At 37.9% G+C, this 16,374-nt stretch overlaps 1 protein-coding gene and 1 non-coding gene across 2 annotated transcripts in view; one reads left to right on the top strand and one right to left on the bottom strand.

Moving 5' to 3' along the window:
• Positions 1 to 16,374, top strand: part of Gipc2 (GIPC PDZ domain containing family member 2) — an 84,228-nt gene that overhangs the window by 39,482 nt on the left and 28,372 nt on the right. Inside the window, exon 3 of the mRNA XM_076862259.1 lies at positions 10,817 to 10,997. Within this exon, the coding sequence (XP_076718374.1) occupies positions 10,817 to 10,997 (181 nt within the window). The remainder of the gene's footprint in view (positions 1 to 10,816; positions 10,998 to 16,374) is intronic.
• LOC143405299 (U6 spliceosomal RNA) lies at positions 7,253 to 7,357 on the bottom strand. The gene has a single exon (XR_013092019.1). It is a non-coding gene; the product is annotated as a U6 spliceosomal RNA (small nuclear RNA).

Here is a 16,374-nt window from a genome sequence, read left to right as displayed (position 1 = left end):
TTTTCTGGCTATTGTGAATCGGATTGCTTTTCTGATTTCTTTATTAGTAAGTTCATTATTGGTGTATAGAAAAGCTACTGATTTTTGTATGTTGATTTTTTTTTTAAAGAGAGAGTGAGAGAGGGAGAGAAAGAATTTTAATATTTATTTTTTAGTTATCGGCAGACACAACATCTTTGTTTGTATGTGGTGCTGAGGATCGAATCCGGGCCGCACGCATGCCAGGTGAGCGCCATACCGCTTGAGCCACATCCCCAGCCCTGTATGTTGATTTTGAATCCCGGTACTTACATGTGTTTACCAGCTCTAATAGTCTTTTGATGGAATCTTCAGGATTTTCTATGTACTGAGTCATGTCTGTAAACAGAGGTTATTTGACTTCCTCCTTTCCAGTTTGTATGCCTTTTATTTCTTTCTATTGCCTGATTTCTCTGACTAGCACTTCTAATACTATACTGAATAAGAGTGATGAGAGTGGACAACCTTGTCTTATTTCTGATGTCTTAGGAGAAATACTTTGTTTTTTCCCAGGGTATGGTTTGGATCTGAAATGTCCCCCAGGGTTTCCTGTTGAAAGCATGATCCCCAACATCAAGACTCAGAGATGAGGCTTTTAGGCAAAGACTGGATCATGAGGATTGTAACCTCATCAGTGGATTAATCCATTTGATAGATTTTCCATTAATAGCTGAATATATAATAAATATTAATTGATTGACAGCTGCCTAAAGGGAAGTTGGATCCAGTTGGAGGAAGTATGTCACTGATGCTTGCTGTGGTTTATCTTTTCTCTCACTCCTTCCTTTCTCTCTCTCCCCTTTTTGGTTGCCACAAGCTGAGCAACTTTCGTCCAGTGTGACCTTTGACCATAATACTGTTCCTCACCTTAGGCCCAAAGCAGTGGAGCCAGCCAATCACAGACAGAAATCTCGGAAGCCATAAGCAAAAAAAAAAAAAAAACCCCAAAACAAAAAACAAATCTTCCTCTAATTTTGTTTTTCAGGTAGCATCACAGCAACACAAACTGACTAACATACCCATTCAGTAGGACCTTGGGTATATATGTGTTTGTCTTATGTAGACTTTATTATGTTGAAGGTATGATTCTTTTGTACCTAATTTATTCAGGGCTTTTATCATGAGGGGATGTTGAATTTTACTGAAGGCCTTTTATTTATCTATTGAGATGATTGTGTGATTTTTGTCCTTGATTTTATTTATATATTATATTTATTGATTTGTGTATGTGGAACCATTCTTGCATCCCTCAAATGAAACAAACTTGATGATAATGTATGATCTTTTTAATGTGCTGTTAAATTCAATTTGCATATATTTTGCTGAATATTCTCATATCTTTGTTCATCAGGGATATTGGTCCATACTTTTCTTTTTCTTTTTCTTTTTGGTAGTACTGGTGATTGAACCCAGGGACATTCTACCACTGAGCTGCATTCCTAGTCCTTTTAATTTTTTTATTTTGAGACCAGGTCTCACTAAGTTGTTGGGGCTGCCTTGAACTTCTGATCCTCCTGCCTCAGCCTCCTGAATTGCTGGGATTACAGGTGTGCACTACCATGTCTGGTTAATTTTTTAGTGTTCTTGTCAGATTTTGATAACAGGGTAATACTGGCTTTGTAGAATAAGTTTGGAAGTGTTCCTGCCCTTTATAGTTTATGGACTAGTTTGAGGAATATTAGTGTTTATTCTTTTTTAAAAGTCTGATAAAATTTAGCAGTGAATTCATCTTGTTCTGGACTTTCCTTTGTTGGGATACTTTTTATTACTGCTTCAATATAATTATTTGTTATTGCTGTATTTGTTTAAATATCCTCTTGGTTCAATTTTGGAAGGGCCTACATTTCCAGAAATTTGTCCATTTTTTCTAGATTTTCCAATTTGTTAACATAACTTTTCAAGATATCCCCTAATATATATATATATATATATATATATATATATATATATATATATATATATATATATATATATATGATTTTGTGTGTGTGGTGGTACTGGGGATTGGAACCAGGTGTGCTCTACTACAGAGCTTTACATTTCAAGCCATTTTATTTTTTATTTTGAGACAGGATCTCACTAAGTTGCCAAGGCTGGGCTCAAATTTGTGATCCTCCTGCCTCGGTCTCCTGAGTACCTGGGGTTATAGGTATGTGCCACTGCTCCTGGCTTTCTTCAGTGACTCATTATTTAATACTATGTTGTTCAATTTTCATGTGCTTTTATTTCTGCCTCTCCTTTTTTTGGGGGGGGGCGGTATCAGGGATTGAATTCAGAGGCACTCGGCCACTGAGCCTCATCCCCAATCCTATTTTGAATTTTATTTAGAGACAGGGTGGGATTACAGGCATGCACCACAGTGATCGGCTATAATTTTTGCAGCTTCTCTTGCTGCTGATTTGTTTCCTTCCACTGTGATCAGATAAGATGTAAGAAATTATTACATTTTTTTGAATTTGTTAAGACTTGCTTTATAGAATAATAAACAATCTGTTTTGGGAAAAGTTCCATGGGCTGATGAAAAGAATGTGTGTTATGCAGCTCTTGGGTGGAATATTCTATAGATGTCTATTAAGTACATTTGATCTATCATATAACTTAAATCTGATGTTTCTTTGTTGATTTTTTTGTCTAAATGATCTATTTATTGGTGATAGTAGTATATTGAAGTTACCTATGTTATTTATTGGGACTTATTTTACTTTTGATGTCTACTGGTATTTTTTTTATGAAATTGGATGTTCTGATGTTAGTGCATATGTATTTATAATTTTTATATCTTATTCCCTTGATCAGTAGATAGTAAAGTGACCTTTTTTGTCTCTTAACTGATTTTGTCTGAAGTCTGTTTTGTCATATATAACTACAGCTATTCCTACTTGCTTTCACATTCCGTTTGCTTGGAATATCCTTTTCTATACTTTCACTTTGCACTAAGAAATGACAAAATCATGGAATTTGCAGGGAAATGGATGGCATTAGAGCAGATTATGCTCAGTGAAGCTAGCCAATCCCTAAAAAACAAATGCCAAATGTCTTCTTTGATATAATGAGAGCAACTAAGAACAGAGCAGGGAGGAAGACCAGGATGAAAACATTAACATGAAGTGGGAGGGAAAGGGAGAGAAAAGGGAATTTGCATGGAAATGGAAGGAGACCCTCATTGTTATACAAAATTACATATAAGAGGTTGTGAGGGGAATGGGAAAAAAATAAGGAGAGAAATGAATTACAGTAGATGGGGTAGAGAGAGAAGATGGGAGGAGAGGGGAGGGGGGATAGTAGAGGATAGGAAAGGTAGCAGAATACAACAGTTACTATTATGGTATTATGTAAAAATGTGGATGTGTAACCGATGTGATTCTGCAATCTTTGTAATGTTTTGAAAAACCAATAAAAAAAAAAAAGTTAAAAAAAACCAAGTTTTTTATATGCAGCTGTGTTAGTCAACTTTTTTTTTTGCTGTGACCAAAATACTTGGCATAAACAACTTGAGGAATAAATGTTTATTTTGGCTTATGGTTTCAAAGGTTTCAGTTCAGGGTTGGACAGTTTTGTTGCTTTGGGCCTGAGATGAGGCAGAACACCATGGTGGACAGGCAAGGCAGAGAAAATCTGCTCAGTTCTTGGAGTGGTGGTGGTGGTGGTGGAGGAATTGGGTAGAAAATAAACCCTTCCAGGACACACTCCTATGACCTGGTTCCTCCAACCACATCCCAACTGATTACAGTTTTTATATCCTTCAATCTCTGCAAGACTTGTAAGAGTGGAGAATTCTTGTACTTCAGATAGATATGGTATAGATAGCAGAGTAGGTGGGATGTGACCTCTGGGTACTTCAATTTTGGGAGTGGTAGCCTCTATCTGGAGTTGGGGTTTTCCATAAGTACTGTTTCCACACCAGGTGTGGCCAATAATGATGTAGAGGATCTACATAGATGTAATGACATTGTGTTTTTCTTCTCTAATATGACTGTGGGGATAACACAGGATACAGTCCAGGATACAGTCCCCAGCCTTCCTTATCTGTGCACACCTAGTATGGGAGGTCAGTTGAGAGCTTATGTCCCCCTTTTCTTTAAGCAGAAGTGTCTGCCAGGATCTTAGCAGGACTGGGTTGTGGTTGGTGCTGGGCTTAATTCCTCTCATCTGAGCTGGGAATGTTGTCAGAGACATCAGCACTTCCCTGATGCATCTGAATCCCTGGGTTCAATTCTCAGCACTGGAAAAAATAAAAGAGAGAGAGAAAGAGAGAAATAATTAAAACTACCTAAAAACAAAAAGAGAATGGATAGGGAAAATGATATTAAAAATAAAAAGGAAAAATATGAGAAAAAAAAGGAAAAATTAAAAATGAAACAAAAGTAAGAAAAAAAAAAGATAGAATAGAGAATAACAACAACAAATTCCTCCAAGGTACTCAAACATGTTTCTTACTAGGACTTCTAAGGTTGGAATTCACCAGGTATGGGGATAGTAGTGTGGTTCAACTACTGCTTGCTATAGTTCCTCTCAGCTCTTGCCAAGTGAGTTTGGGGTGGTATCCAGGTTGTACCCTGGGTATCTTGCTGAATAGGTTAAGGCAGAGTGTTGATCTTGCCAGGGGTATATATATTCTCTCACAAGGCTTTTAGTCTGTGCGCCCAGGGGCATGGCAATTGTTGGAACCACAACAAGCCCTTCTCCTCAGCTGAATTTTGGCAGGATGTGGTCTGTGCCAAGTATATGTTTGCTCCTAAGGGTTTTAGTCTTTGTGCTGGGTGGCCTGGTGAATGGCAAAGCTGTAGCGGATCCCCAGAATTTCTCCAAGGGTAGGGGGAGCAATTGAACCACTGAGTTCTGAACTGAAAGGGATGATACAAGGACTTCGCAGCCAGCTAGCCTTCATCCTGGCACCTTCAGACCTGGTCATGCAGAAGCACACTCCATTGGTTTTGTTCATGTTGTAGAGGTCAGAATGGCTGAACTGCTATGCCCTCCACTCCCTCTAGTTGCAGCTGGGTGGAGACACTCCCTTAAGCCTCATTTGTCTCTTGTGGCCACTGCCCATCTAGTCAGTGCAGCAAATGTCCACCGGAACCCTGAGATGTGATTATGCCAGATTTTCTGACCCCCAGAGCAGTTTGATCTCTGACAATAGGACCCATCTCAAGGGCTCCTGGCTAAAGCACTGTTTGCTGAGGTGAATTTCTTCTCTAAAGCTAACTTGTAATGCATAGTCCTTGTCACCTATTTATTTAAGTTGTTTGTCTGTAGGGTGCTGTCCTCTGGGCCATATTGCAACTTTTTCTCTTTCACCTTTACTCCCTTGAAAGGTAGAGTCCCTTTTCCCCAGTTGAGCTTCCAGACACTGGGAATTCTCTTGTTGTGTCATTATCCCTACTCTCTGGCTTTCACCAGGTTTTGTTTCCTTTGCTGTCAATTTACAATGCTCACCCATAGCTACTAACCCCAAAAGCAGTTACACAACTGTTGATTTGTTTCTATCCCCTGGGAGGAGAAAACTAGTAGTGGGTGTCACTATTATGCTATCTTGAGCCTTCAGGGTTTTTTCTTTGTAGTCTTTTAAAATTTAGAATAGTTCCTTAGCCTTTTGAGAGACATCCTTTAATTTGAGTTTTTCTGATGTTTCTTCATGTTAGAGACAGGTTGTGCATTTTGGGAAGGAGAATTACATTAAGTACTGCTGTGTCCTCAGTGTACCACAGTCAGAAGGTGCTTGATGTTGGTTTGTCTCGTTATTTATGATATTAATTTTTATCTCTTGTCTAAAGTGGAGTCCACCAGTCTTTTCACTGCAAAGGTATTCTATTTTCCTTTGTAATTAATAAATAATGGTGGGGAGATAATTTGAGATTATGAAAATATCCTATTACCTTACTCACAATCCACACATCTAGCATCTGTTGATATATCTTGCTTGAATCAATTTTTCCTATGATGGTTGCAAAATGAGGTTTTCCCAATACCATAATTCTTTATGTATTTCTTAGAAAACATTCTATTTTTAAAAGCTGTCATTACTTATTTACTTATTTATTTATTAGCATGAGTACATTATTTCTTATTTTATTCAATGGGTTGTAAGCTAGCACTATAATTGATTTTGATGCTCAAATTTTCTGAGATTTGGCCTGTGGGAATCCTGTTGGCTCTTTCAATGTCGCGTCCATCATTTAACAGAGCAATTCCTTACTTTCTGGCACAAGATGTTCTAGGCTCATCTTATGTCTTCCTTTTCCCAGGCCCAGACTCATTTCTCTAAGGAACTCTGATTTTTTAAAATGATATTTCAAATTCAAGTTCTGTTATGAGTTGTACTCTTTCATTGCTACTGGAGTGTTATTATTTCTAGGTCTTTTCAGTGATAACATTAGAAAAACATGTTTATGCTGGGCATGGTGGCACATGCCTGTAACCCCAGCAACTCAGAAGGTAGAGGCAGGAGGATTGCAAGTTCAAAGCCAGCCTCAGCAATTTAGTGAATCCCTAAGCAACTCAGTGAGACCCTGTCTCTAAATAAAATATAGAAAAGGGACGGGAGATGTGACTCAGTGATTAAGTGCCTCTGGGTTGAATCCCTAGTACCAAAAGCAAACAAACAAACAAAACAAAACAAAGAAAAACATGTTTATTAGAAATGATGAATTCATAATGCTTCATTGTTATCTCAAGGTTATTCCTTGGCTTTTCTATAAAAATATTTATTTTGAAATTTATTCAAACAAATACTCAATTACTTAGTCCTGTAATTTATACCAACCAGTTTCAGTATTCTATATCCATAATACTATGAAAAATAAACCTATTGAGAAGAGTTCAGGATCTGAATGCACTCATTTCGTTTTTAGGTTGTGTGTGTGTGTGTGTGTGTGTGTGTGTGTATAAATTATATAGAGTTGAAGTTTTGTATTCACAAGTTACTTGGAATAGTTTTTTCCTACTTCCCCCTACCTCAGGTGACTATGCTTTTCAATTGAAATACTATTGAGTCCATTTGCTTCTGTTTGTTTTTTCTTCATCCCTCTTTAGCTAATTTTATTTTCTGAATACAAAAAAATATTATATGATTCAAAAAAATCAGAACTATATTAAAAGATATATTCAAAGATGTAACCATTTCTTCTCCTACTCCTTCTACTCAATTAGCTTCCCCCACTTCTTAGAAGTAATCAGTTTTATTCATTTCTGACGTATCCTTCCTGTGATTCTTATCTTGGCCAAAATAAGCAGAAAAAAAAATGGAATGTGCATGAGTTTGCATGCTGTCCTTGTGCAGGGACCATGCTTGTCTCTTCTGTATGATTACAATTTCAGTGTATATAGTACTGAAATAAATACTTAATGTGCTTTTAATAGTAGCTGGAAGTAAGAGTAGGTCAAAGTAAGAGTAGGACAGTAATAGGATTCAAGGGCAAGGGGCAGGACTCCAGATTGGGGAGGCAGTACAATGTAATGAATAAAGCTGGGATTGTAGAATCAGACAAGCCTGTGACCCTGGGAAAGCCATTGAACCTTTCAGAACCTTCTCTCAAATATTAGCACCTACCTTATAGGGTTACTTATGATATAAAGAAAATACATGAAAATACCTGACAGTGTTCTTAATTGATAGCTAATACTTTAATCATAAAACTAGTAACAATAAATCATTACATAATTAGGAGAGAGAGAGAGAGAAATGGCAGATAAATGCTTTCTGTAGTTTTCCACGATTCTCACAGGTGAAACTCCTCAGGTGAAAAGACAGTGGACCTAAACAGTCATGATTTTAACATCCAGGTCTCAACATGTCCCAGGACAAAAAGTACATAAATAACTTCGTTAGAAAATTTAAAGAATGCTTATAATGAAACCAATTTCTAGTCTAGTCTGAGACAGGAACTGGCAAATATGTCCTGTAAAGGGCCAGATAGTAAATATTTTGTGCTTTGTGGGTTGTACAGCCTCTGTTGCAACTACTCAACTATGTCAACGACTTAGTCATCATAGCCATGGGCAATACTTGAGTGAGTATGGGTGTTTCCCTGTGGGACCAACCTTACTTACAGATACTGTGATTTAGGTTTCATATAATTTTCACATTATAAATATTGTTTTGATTATTAAAAACTATTAAAAAGAAGTAAAAACCAGCTGAGGTAAGTGGTACATGCCTGTTGATCCCAGAGACTTGGAAGGCCAAGGCAGGAGGACTGTGTTTGAGGCCAGCCTCAGCAGCTTAGTGAGTCCTTGTCTCAAAATAAAAAATAAAAAGGACTGGGGATGTACGTTGGTGATAAAGCACCCCTGGGTTCAGTCCCCATTGCGACCTCATTCTTCATTCTACCTATTTAGGAGGCTAAGTTCCAGGTAACCCATTCTATAAATAATCAATGTCTCCAAGTTTGCTTCTAAATCTGGCCCAACTTCTGGTTTTCCTCTCTAAGTTTCTCATACTGATTTTCCCTTCTTTCATCCCAGATTCTCTGCCTGGATTCTCACCCTGCTGCCTGCTCTGACTCCTGGTAACTGCCTTTCCTCCTTTGGTCTGGGTCTTCTTCTAGTGACAGTTATACCTACTCAGTAGCCTGGGCAATGAGAAATTGCTATTACTTCGACCTTTATTTCAGGAGTAAGGGTGAGGCGTGACTTTTAGGTCTTTTACTTATTAATTTTATATAATGCTTATTTTTAATAAACTCATAAAAATAAGTCTGAAAAAGTAAAAATAGCATGTGGTAGAACACTGAAATTTGCATGGTATAATTAATCATATATAATAGTTTCAAGCTATATCAAGAGATAAATTAGAATAAAAGTTAAGAAAACAGTCCAACTTAAATTCTTTAATACCTTTAAAATGGTTATGTAACAGTATGTTTAAATTTTTTTCTTTGGACTCTAATCTGTTGCTTAATCTTGTTTATTTTTCTGTGGCAGTTTAGAAAATGTAGTTGTATTGAGTGGTATGTTCTGATTACTTTTGTTTTTGTTAACTATGGAAGTCTATTAAGGATTTCTAATAAAACAATACCAGATTATGCAGTTTTTGGTTTCTTTGCTTTATAAGTAACAATTTGTAATGATAAATAATAAACTCTGTTTAAATTGGTATTATTTTCTATTTGCATGTAGCGTGGTAATACTGTAACAACAAACATAGCAATATTCTTAAAATTTGAGTGTAAAAAAGGAAATCTACTCACATTTTTCATAAAAAAATCCCAACCGTCTCAGATTCATCTTTTACAACTTTTTCTTTTTTTGACGATGGTATTATGGAGATGCTGAGATACATGAGATCAGTTTCTCTCATTGAACACAATGTTCAATCAGAAGATGTTACACGTCCATGTGGCAAGGATGGGGAATACACCAGCTTTTTTGAAGTAGCAGCAGCATCTGACGTTTGTCCTGTCATTCCCATGAAGGATTTGTGACTCCTGAGGCAGCTGATGGCCTTTATTTTGACCCACTTCTTGTCACTGTGGAAGTACTTGTACATTCATGCAGGAGTGTTACCCTTGCATAGTTTTCTAGAGCTCTTGTCCCTAAAATCCTTTCAGAAATTCTTGGTGCCATCTTAGGAGAGTCAGGGTTCTATAGAGGAACAGAATCAACAGGAAGTATAAGTGGTATCAATGGTGCTATACTAGACTGAAGGCTTCTGGAGAATCACTGGCAGAGTCCGCTTTGGAAGCGTGAAGAATCAAGAACCTATTCAAGAAGAATCGAGCTTGCATCTGCTCCTGCTTCCTTCTCTTCCAACTTATATTCCATCCAATTCATGGTCCTATTGGATGGTGCCACTCATGCGTAGGGAGGGTCTCCACTTCAGTTGATTATCCCACATGCCAAGACACATCCTCATTGATAAACCCGAAAACCTCTTACTCATTGGCATCTCTTAATCCAATCAAGTTGACAATTCAAATTAATCATTACAGGACCGTAGATCTAATATTGAGACTCTATATAATCGATGCATTATAGAGAAGACTGAAGAAAGATGAGTTTCAAGTTTCTACTTTAGTCTTGTGTTCTCATCTAAAATAGACCAAGAAAGAACAATAGTATAAAATCACTCTTACTGACTCCCGAATGATAACCACACTTGTCTCTTATTACGTATCAGTCTTCTTAGTCAAGATTATACCATTTGAATCTTTGCATTTGTAAATAAGGTTTAAAAAATATAGCCAATAGAAAAAATCTTAAGCTTTATATTTCTGTAGTGGATCTCATGTTGAAATGATTCAACAATCATTTACAGAAGGATTTTCTGTGCAGGCATTGTGCCATGCACAGGACGTAAAATGATGTGAGACTCTCTGTCCCCAAGGATATCACAATTTAGCTACGGTGAATGAGAAGAAAAGGAGCAACTGCACTGTGGTTTGTTGAATCTAGGACATCACTTGGTTTTTCTCAAGCCTCCATCTTCCTGATCTACCAAAAATGTTGTTAGAATTAAATTAAACAGCAAGTGTAAAGTGCTTATCTTAAAGCTCAGTGTATATAACAAAAAGTATTGTAGAAGATGACAGTGGCACCTTACTCATTCCTGTGGGAGGAAGTTAGGGAAAGCTTCTCAGAGGACGAGGTAACTATGAGGTAATTGAATTCTGAATGATAAGGAAGATGAAGAATGATTGGCAGTTAGATGGTATGGCTTTTTACTGTTTGGTCTTCCTTCTTTAACTGAGCCTTAGCTGCATTGTTAGTATGTCAATACAATGGATGTAATATGTCAGCAGCATGAAAAGTAATGCCACACAGTTATTTTTTATAACATCATCAATTTTCTTTCTTTCAGAGAATTAAAGATGGAAGCATTATTGACTCAGTTAAAACAATCTGTGTGGGGGATCATATTGAATCCATAAATGGAGAAAATATCGTTGGGTGGCGTCACTATGAAGTTGCTAAGAAGTTAAAGGAATTAAAAAAAGAGGAACTCTTTACCTTGAAGTTAATAGAACCCAAGAAGGCATTTGGTAAGTTTTGTGTGGGTGTGTGCGTACACGAATCATCTCTTCCTCTCATCTAACTTTTCAAGGAAACGAGTACTGTTATGTGATGCCATGTGCTTTTAGTATTTCATCTTATCTAACACATCAGCTTGGGACATAGAGAATGACAGAGCGCTGTGCTTACAGGGACAACAACTACTGAAGAAGGAAAAATAAAGCCTTGTAGAAGGACATTTTCTAAACAAACATTTGACAAAGACTGATGTCTAGTGACTAGATTTAATGTGGCTATTCCAGTCTCTGAGAACAGCACATTGTATTGTTTTCATTTTGCTGAGCAGTAAGATTTTTGATTGAGCACTTTAAACCATAATAACTGTTGTTCATGGACCTCAGCAGCAAAAAGTTTTAGTTATACACAGAATTGGTATTTAAAATAGTTATCTAGTCTATTTTAAAGACCTCCTTCACCTCTACTTTTCCTCCATTGGCATTTTGAATTTGGCAGCTTGGAACAGTATGAAATTACTCCCTCGTTGATGTGACATCTGTACTTGCCTAGTTTTAGCCACGGCAGCTGTATTACAACTGTCGTTCAAACCCCCAGGGCCATCTCATCTACACGAGAATGTGCCAGCTTCCCTCTCACTACCCAGCACTATTTTAATAAGCCAGATGAAGGCCTTGTGTTCACCAGTGTTAAAATATCTTTGGTAGAATCATTCCAAGCCTGCCCTTACTCATCCGTGACCCCACCCACCCCATGTTCTTTCCTTTGCTCACAGAACACAAATATGCCTTCTAGTTGTTTCTAATGCCAGTTAGTGAAAATGCTGGGAGAATGCAGTGGGTCTGGGGAATCACATTTTCCTTGTTTTAGCAAGTAAGCTTACATCTATGGAATCAGGACATTTTCTCTGCTCCCACAATTCTGTGCCACTTAATGGAGGTATAGTAAACATCACATTGCCTGTGGGAGATGGAATTCCATAGCAGTATAAGAAAAGAGTGCCTTCTGCCTGTGCTGCACCTGGAGGGAGCACTCTAGGAGCTGCTGTGATTCTGGCTGGTACCCTGCAGCATCTGCTCTCCCTCCTACAAAGGAAGGCCAGTGGCCCCCAGGCTGCTCTCCAGCAGCTTCTTTTGAAAGGGCTTCATTTGGTAGTCCAGCTCCCCTGATGGCGTGGCATATCTAACTAACAGGGCAAAGGAGATTTGAGATAAATATTCTTTTTTGATTTAGGTTTTTTTGTAAATTAAAGCTATTCTCTTAGTACAACTGAAGAAATATGAACTCTTTTACATTTTTCTCTAACATATATTGTTTTCCAGAGTTAGTCATTTTCAATTTTTTCCTATTTATGCATATATATCTTTTGGTTCTTTTGTCTTCGTAGAAAGTTGCTATTTGTCTTGAGTGATACAGATGTCATTGTATTTAGCCATTATTGTCCTATAATTATAGTTCTGTCTTTGATATCAGAGACATATGTTTTAGTTAATGTACTTAAGTATCTAGCTACTATCGAACCTGCTCTTTATTGCCTTGTGAATTTCAGAGATATATCTGAGATGCACCCTGGCTAGGATTTTTTGGATAGGGGTATGTATTTCAATATCTCAAATTCTGTTGGTGCGGTGGGCTAGGATACCTGGAGATTGATTTTGGAGCAGTGATAGCTTTTTGTTTTCAAAGCTGCTAGTCTTCATTTTCTCCTCTGTGGCTTGACCCTTGACTCTGGCCCTAGCCTTAGAAGAAAGCCTTACTGCTTTGCCCATCCTCTAGCCCTTAATTTTGTTACTTTTTTTTTTTGCTTCTGGGATAAAGGCAAAGCTGGTCTGTTTCTCATCCTCTGGCTTCATCCCAATGCTTAGTCCTTTGCCAGGGAGGGAGATTATATCAGGAGGTACTTGGGGGATCAGGCTTCCCCCAATTCTCTTGGTTGCAATCTTATCTTTTGCTATGTTTCCTTCCTTTCTCCTTGTATTTTCTAGCATTATCATTGACTCAGGGCCAAAAATTCAAATTTCATAGCCTTTCATTAATTATCTGCCTCTCTGTTATCTTGAATTTCTGCTAGGAAACAGGGTCAGTCTAAGTCAGGAAGAGTTTTTTTTTTTTTGCATTCATATAGCCACCTTAGCTGAAGTGAAGTGCTTTCTAGGATCTTGGTTTTCTTTTTTCTTTTTGGTACCAGGGATTGAACCCAGAGGGGCTTAATCAGTGAACCACATCCCTACATTTGCCACAGGGGCTTGCAAAATTGCTTAAGGTTTTACTAAATTGCTGAGACTGGCTTTGAAATTTTAATCCTCTTGCCTCAGCCTCCCATGCTGCAGGGATTATAGGTGTTCACCACCACAGCTGGCCCATTTCTAGGATCTTACCAAGAACAGTCAGAAGTGGCCACATACTCCAGTATTTTGATATTTTTCTATCAACTTCCCTATAGGTTTAGGCAGGAGAGGCATGTGAGTGAACTATATCCTCAAATACTTTGTTCTGCCATGGCATATTAAGGATTGTGAGCACAACATCTTTATAGCAAGTAGGGGAATCCTACTACCTGCTCCCATTTCCATATTTTAGGTCCACCACTTCCACACTCCACATCTAGAGGCCCTATATATGTTAAGATTCACTATTTAATTTAAGGGAAAAGCATTTGTTGGAAATCTACCAGATAGGTCTCAAATAAAAATAGTTGATCAAGCCTTAGGAAAGTCAATAACTTTCAGGGATGTGTGTACCAGGAAGCTTTAATGGCATAGGATTGATGGACTTCCCTCCAATTATTTTTCATGTCATCCTATATAGAGTTCAAATTCCTAGAATGTGGGGGGCCTGATTATGTCATGTGCCCATCCTGAAACTGGGGAAGGCAGACTATGTGATTGATAGGTCTACCAAAATCACACAGAACAGAGAGGGAGAAGTTTCCTTTTGGGTAGGAAAAAAGCAGCAGATACCCAACTTACCCTTTATCCTACACTGTTACACATTGTTCTGAAGGCAGAGCGGAGTTGGTTTTCTTTTAACCTTGAATCTGACTCTAGCCAAGCTGTCTGTCTGCAAATATTAGAATAGATCTGGAGAGAAGAGGATATTGTCAACGGCTTTGGATTCTGTCCTTAAGGATTTCATTTTTATGCTATGAATAGAGTGCCACATAAATAGGTGTTTGGCAGTGAACTAGCTAGAGATGATGACAGCAACAAACACTGTTTCTGGGAAAGAGTAAAACCTTATTTTTCTTGGTGCTAGACATGGGATTTTGAGGCTACAGATTTGGACTGTACTTCTGGGAAGTCCTTCATTTTTGTATCCCACACATGATATGCTGAGAATCTCCTGTGTTCCAGGTGTTCTGATAGGTGTAATGGTGCCTAAGAAGGAAGCCCAAGTTCCTGCTTTTTGAGGCGCTCACAGTCCAATAGGTAGTTATGGACTGAATTGTATCCTACAAAATTCGTATGTTGAAATGCTAATCACCAGTCCTTCTGAATGAGACCGCATTTGGAGTTAGGGCCTTTAAAGAGGCAATTATGTTAGAATGAGGTCATTAGGGTGGACTCTAACCCATTATGACTCGTGTACCTATGAGAAGTGGAAATTTGGACACAGTCACACTTAGAGGAAGAATGCTATTGAAAATGAAGATAGGCATTTATTTATAAGCAATGGAGAGTGGCCTCAGAAGAAACCAGTGCTGGGGACACCTTAATCTTATACTTCTAGCCTTCAGAACTATGAGGAAATAAACTTATATTGTTGAAGCCACCCATTTTGAAAATTAACACAGAGGCCAATAGGCAAGGATAAAAAAGTACAATGCCAGGTCTTTGGTAGTGGAAGTAGATCTTGAACTCCTAACAACCCAGAATGGACTGGTACTTTAGCAGTTGTCTGGCCCTGGACAAGTGGCAAGAACATACTGATATTTCAGTTCAACACTTCTTGAGCATTTAGAATATACTGGTCTTAAGGTGCTAATTACCCTGGATAATAATAGTCACCATTACTGAGAACCTACTGTTCACCATGACCACATTACGTGCTTAGTACATGCTGAATAAGATCCAGATCTTATTCCAGTGAGAGGAAATAGACATGAAAAGAAAGATGTTCAATAAAGGGGTTAGAGGTGCTAAAATGTACTAGATGTATGAAAGTGGGAGGCATCAAGTCTACCTAAGGAATTTTCCCTACAGAAGGGATTTGAGAAAGAAATCAGGAAAATAACTCCATTCACAGTAGCTTCAACAGCAGTTGCCACTACCACCTAGGAATAGATCTAACCAAGGAAACACCTCTACAAGGGAAATTACAGAACAATGGAAAAAGAAGATGACACTGGAAGATGATCAGACCCCCTCCTCCTTACCCCTGCATGTTTATGGATAGGCTGAATTAATATTGTTAAAATGATTGCTGGGAACAGTGGCACATGCCTATAATCCCAGTGCCTCTGGAGACTAAGGTATATAGATGACATATTCAAGGACAATCTCAGCAATTTAGCAAGACTCTCAGCAGCTTAGTGGGACCTTATCTCAAAATAAAAAGGGCTAGGAATGTAGCTCAGTGATAAAGCTCGCTTGGGCTCAATCCCCAGTATTGAGGAAAAATAAAAGGCTATATTATCAAAAGTGATCTGCAGATTCAATGCAATCCCCATCAAAATATCAATGACATTCTTCACAGAACTAGAAAAAGTAATCCTAAAATTCATATAGAGGAACAAAGACACAGAATAGCCAAAGCAATCCTGAGCAAAAAGACCAATGCTAGAGGCATCACAATACCCAGTTTCAAATGATACCACAGAGCTATAGTAACAAAAACAACATGGTACTGGTGTAAAAACAGACACATAGACAAATAGAATAGAATACAAGATACAGAGACAAACTCACACATCTGCGGTTACCTGATTCTTGACAAAGGTGCCAAAATACATTGGAGAAAAGACAGTCTTTTAACAAATGATTTGGTGAAAACTGGATATCTTTATGTAGAAGAATGAAACTAGATCCCTGTCTCTCACCCTGCACAAAAGTCAACTCAAAATGGATAAAAAATCTAGGAATTAGACCAGAAATTTTGCAACTGCTAGAAGAAAACAGAGAAAATTCTTCGTGGTATAGGCACAGGCAACAACTTCCTGAGTAGGACCTCTAAAGCTCAGTATATAATGCCAAGAATTAATAAATGGGAAGGCAATAGGAGATATTAGGGAGTGGAATTGATGAAATTATGTTATATGCATGTATGACTATAGTGTAATGAGAATAACTATCCTGTATGATTAATATGCATGAAAATAAATTTTACAAACGAATTTGAGCTGAATCTGAGAAGATGAGGTGCTTGCTCTGTGGGCAGTAGGGGAAGGTTTTC

The sequence above is a fragment of the Callospermophilus lateralis genome, chromosome 7, assembly GCF_048772815.1.
Source record: "Callospermophilus lateralis isolate mCalLat2 chromosome 7, mCalLat2.hap1, whole genome shotgun sequence".
Lineage (NCBI taxonomy): Eukaryota > Metazoa > Chordata > Mammalia > Rodentia > Sciuridae > Callospermophilus > Callospermophilus lateralis.
This window is presented reverse-complemented; position numbering and strand designations above follow the sequence as displayed.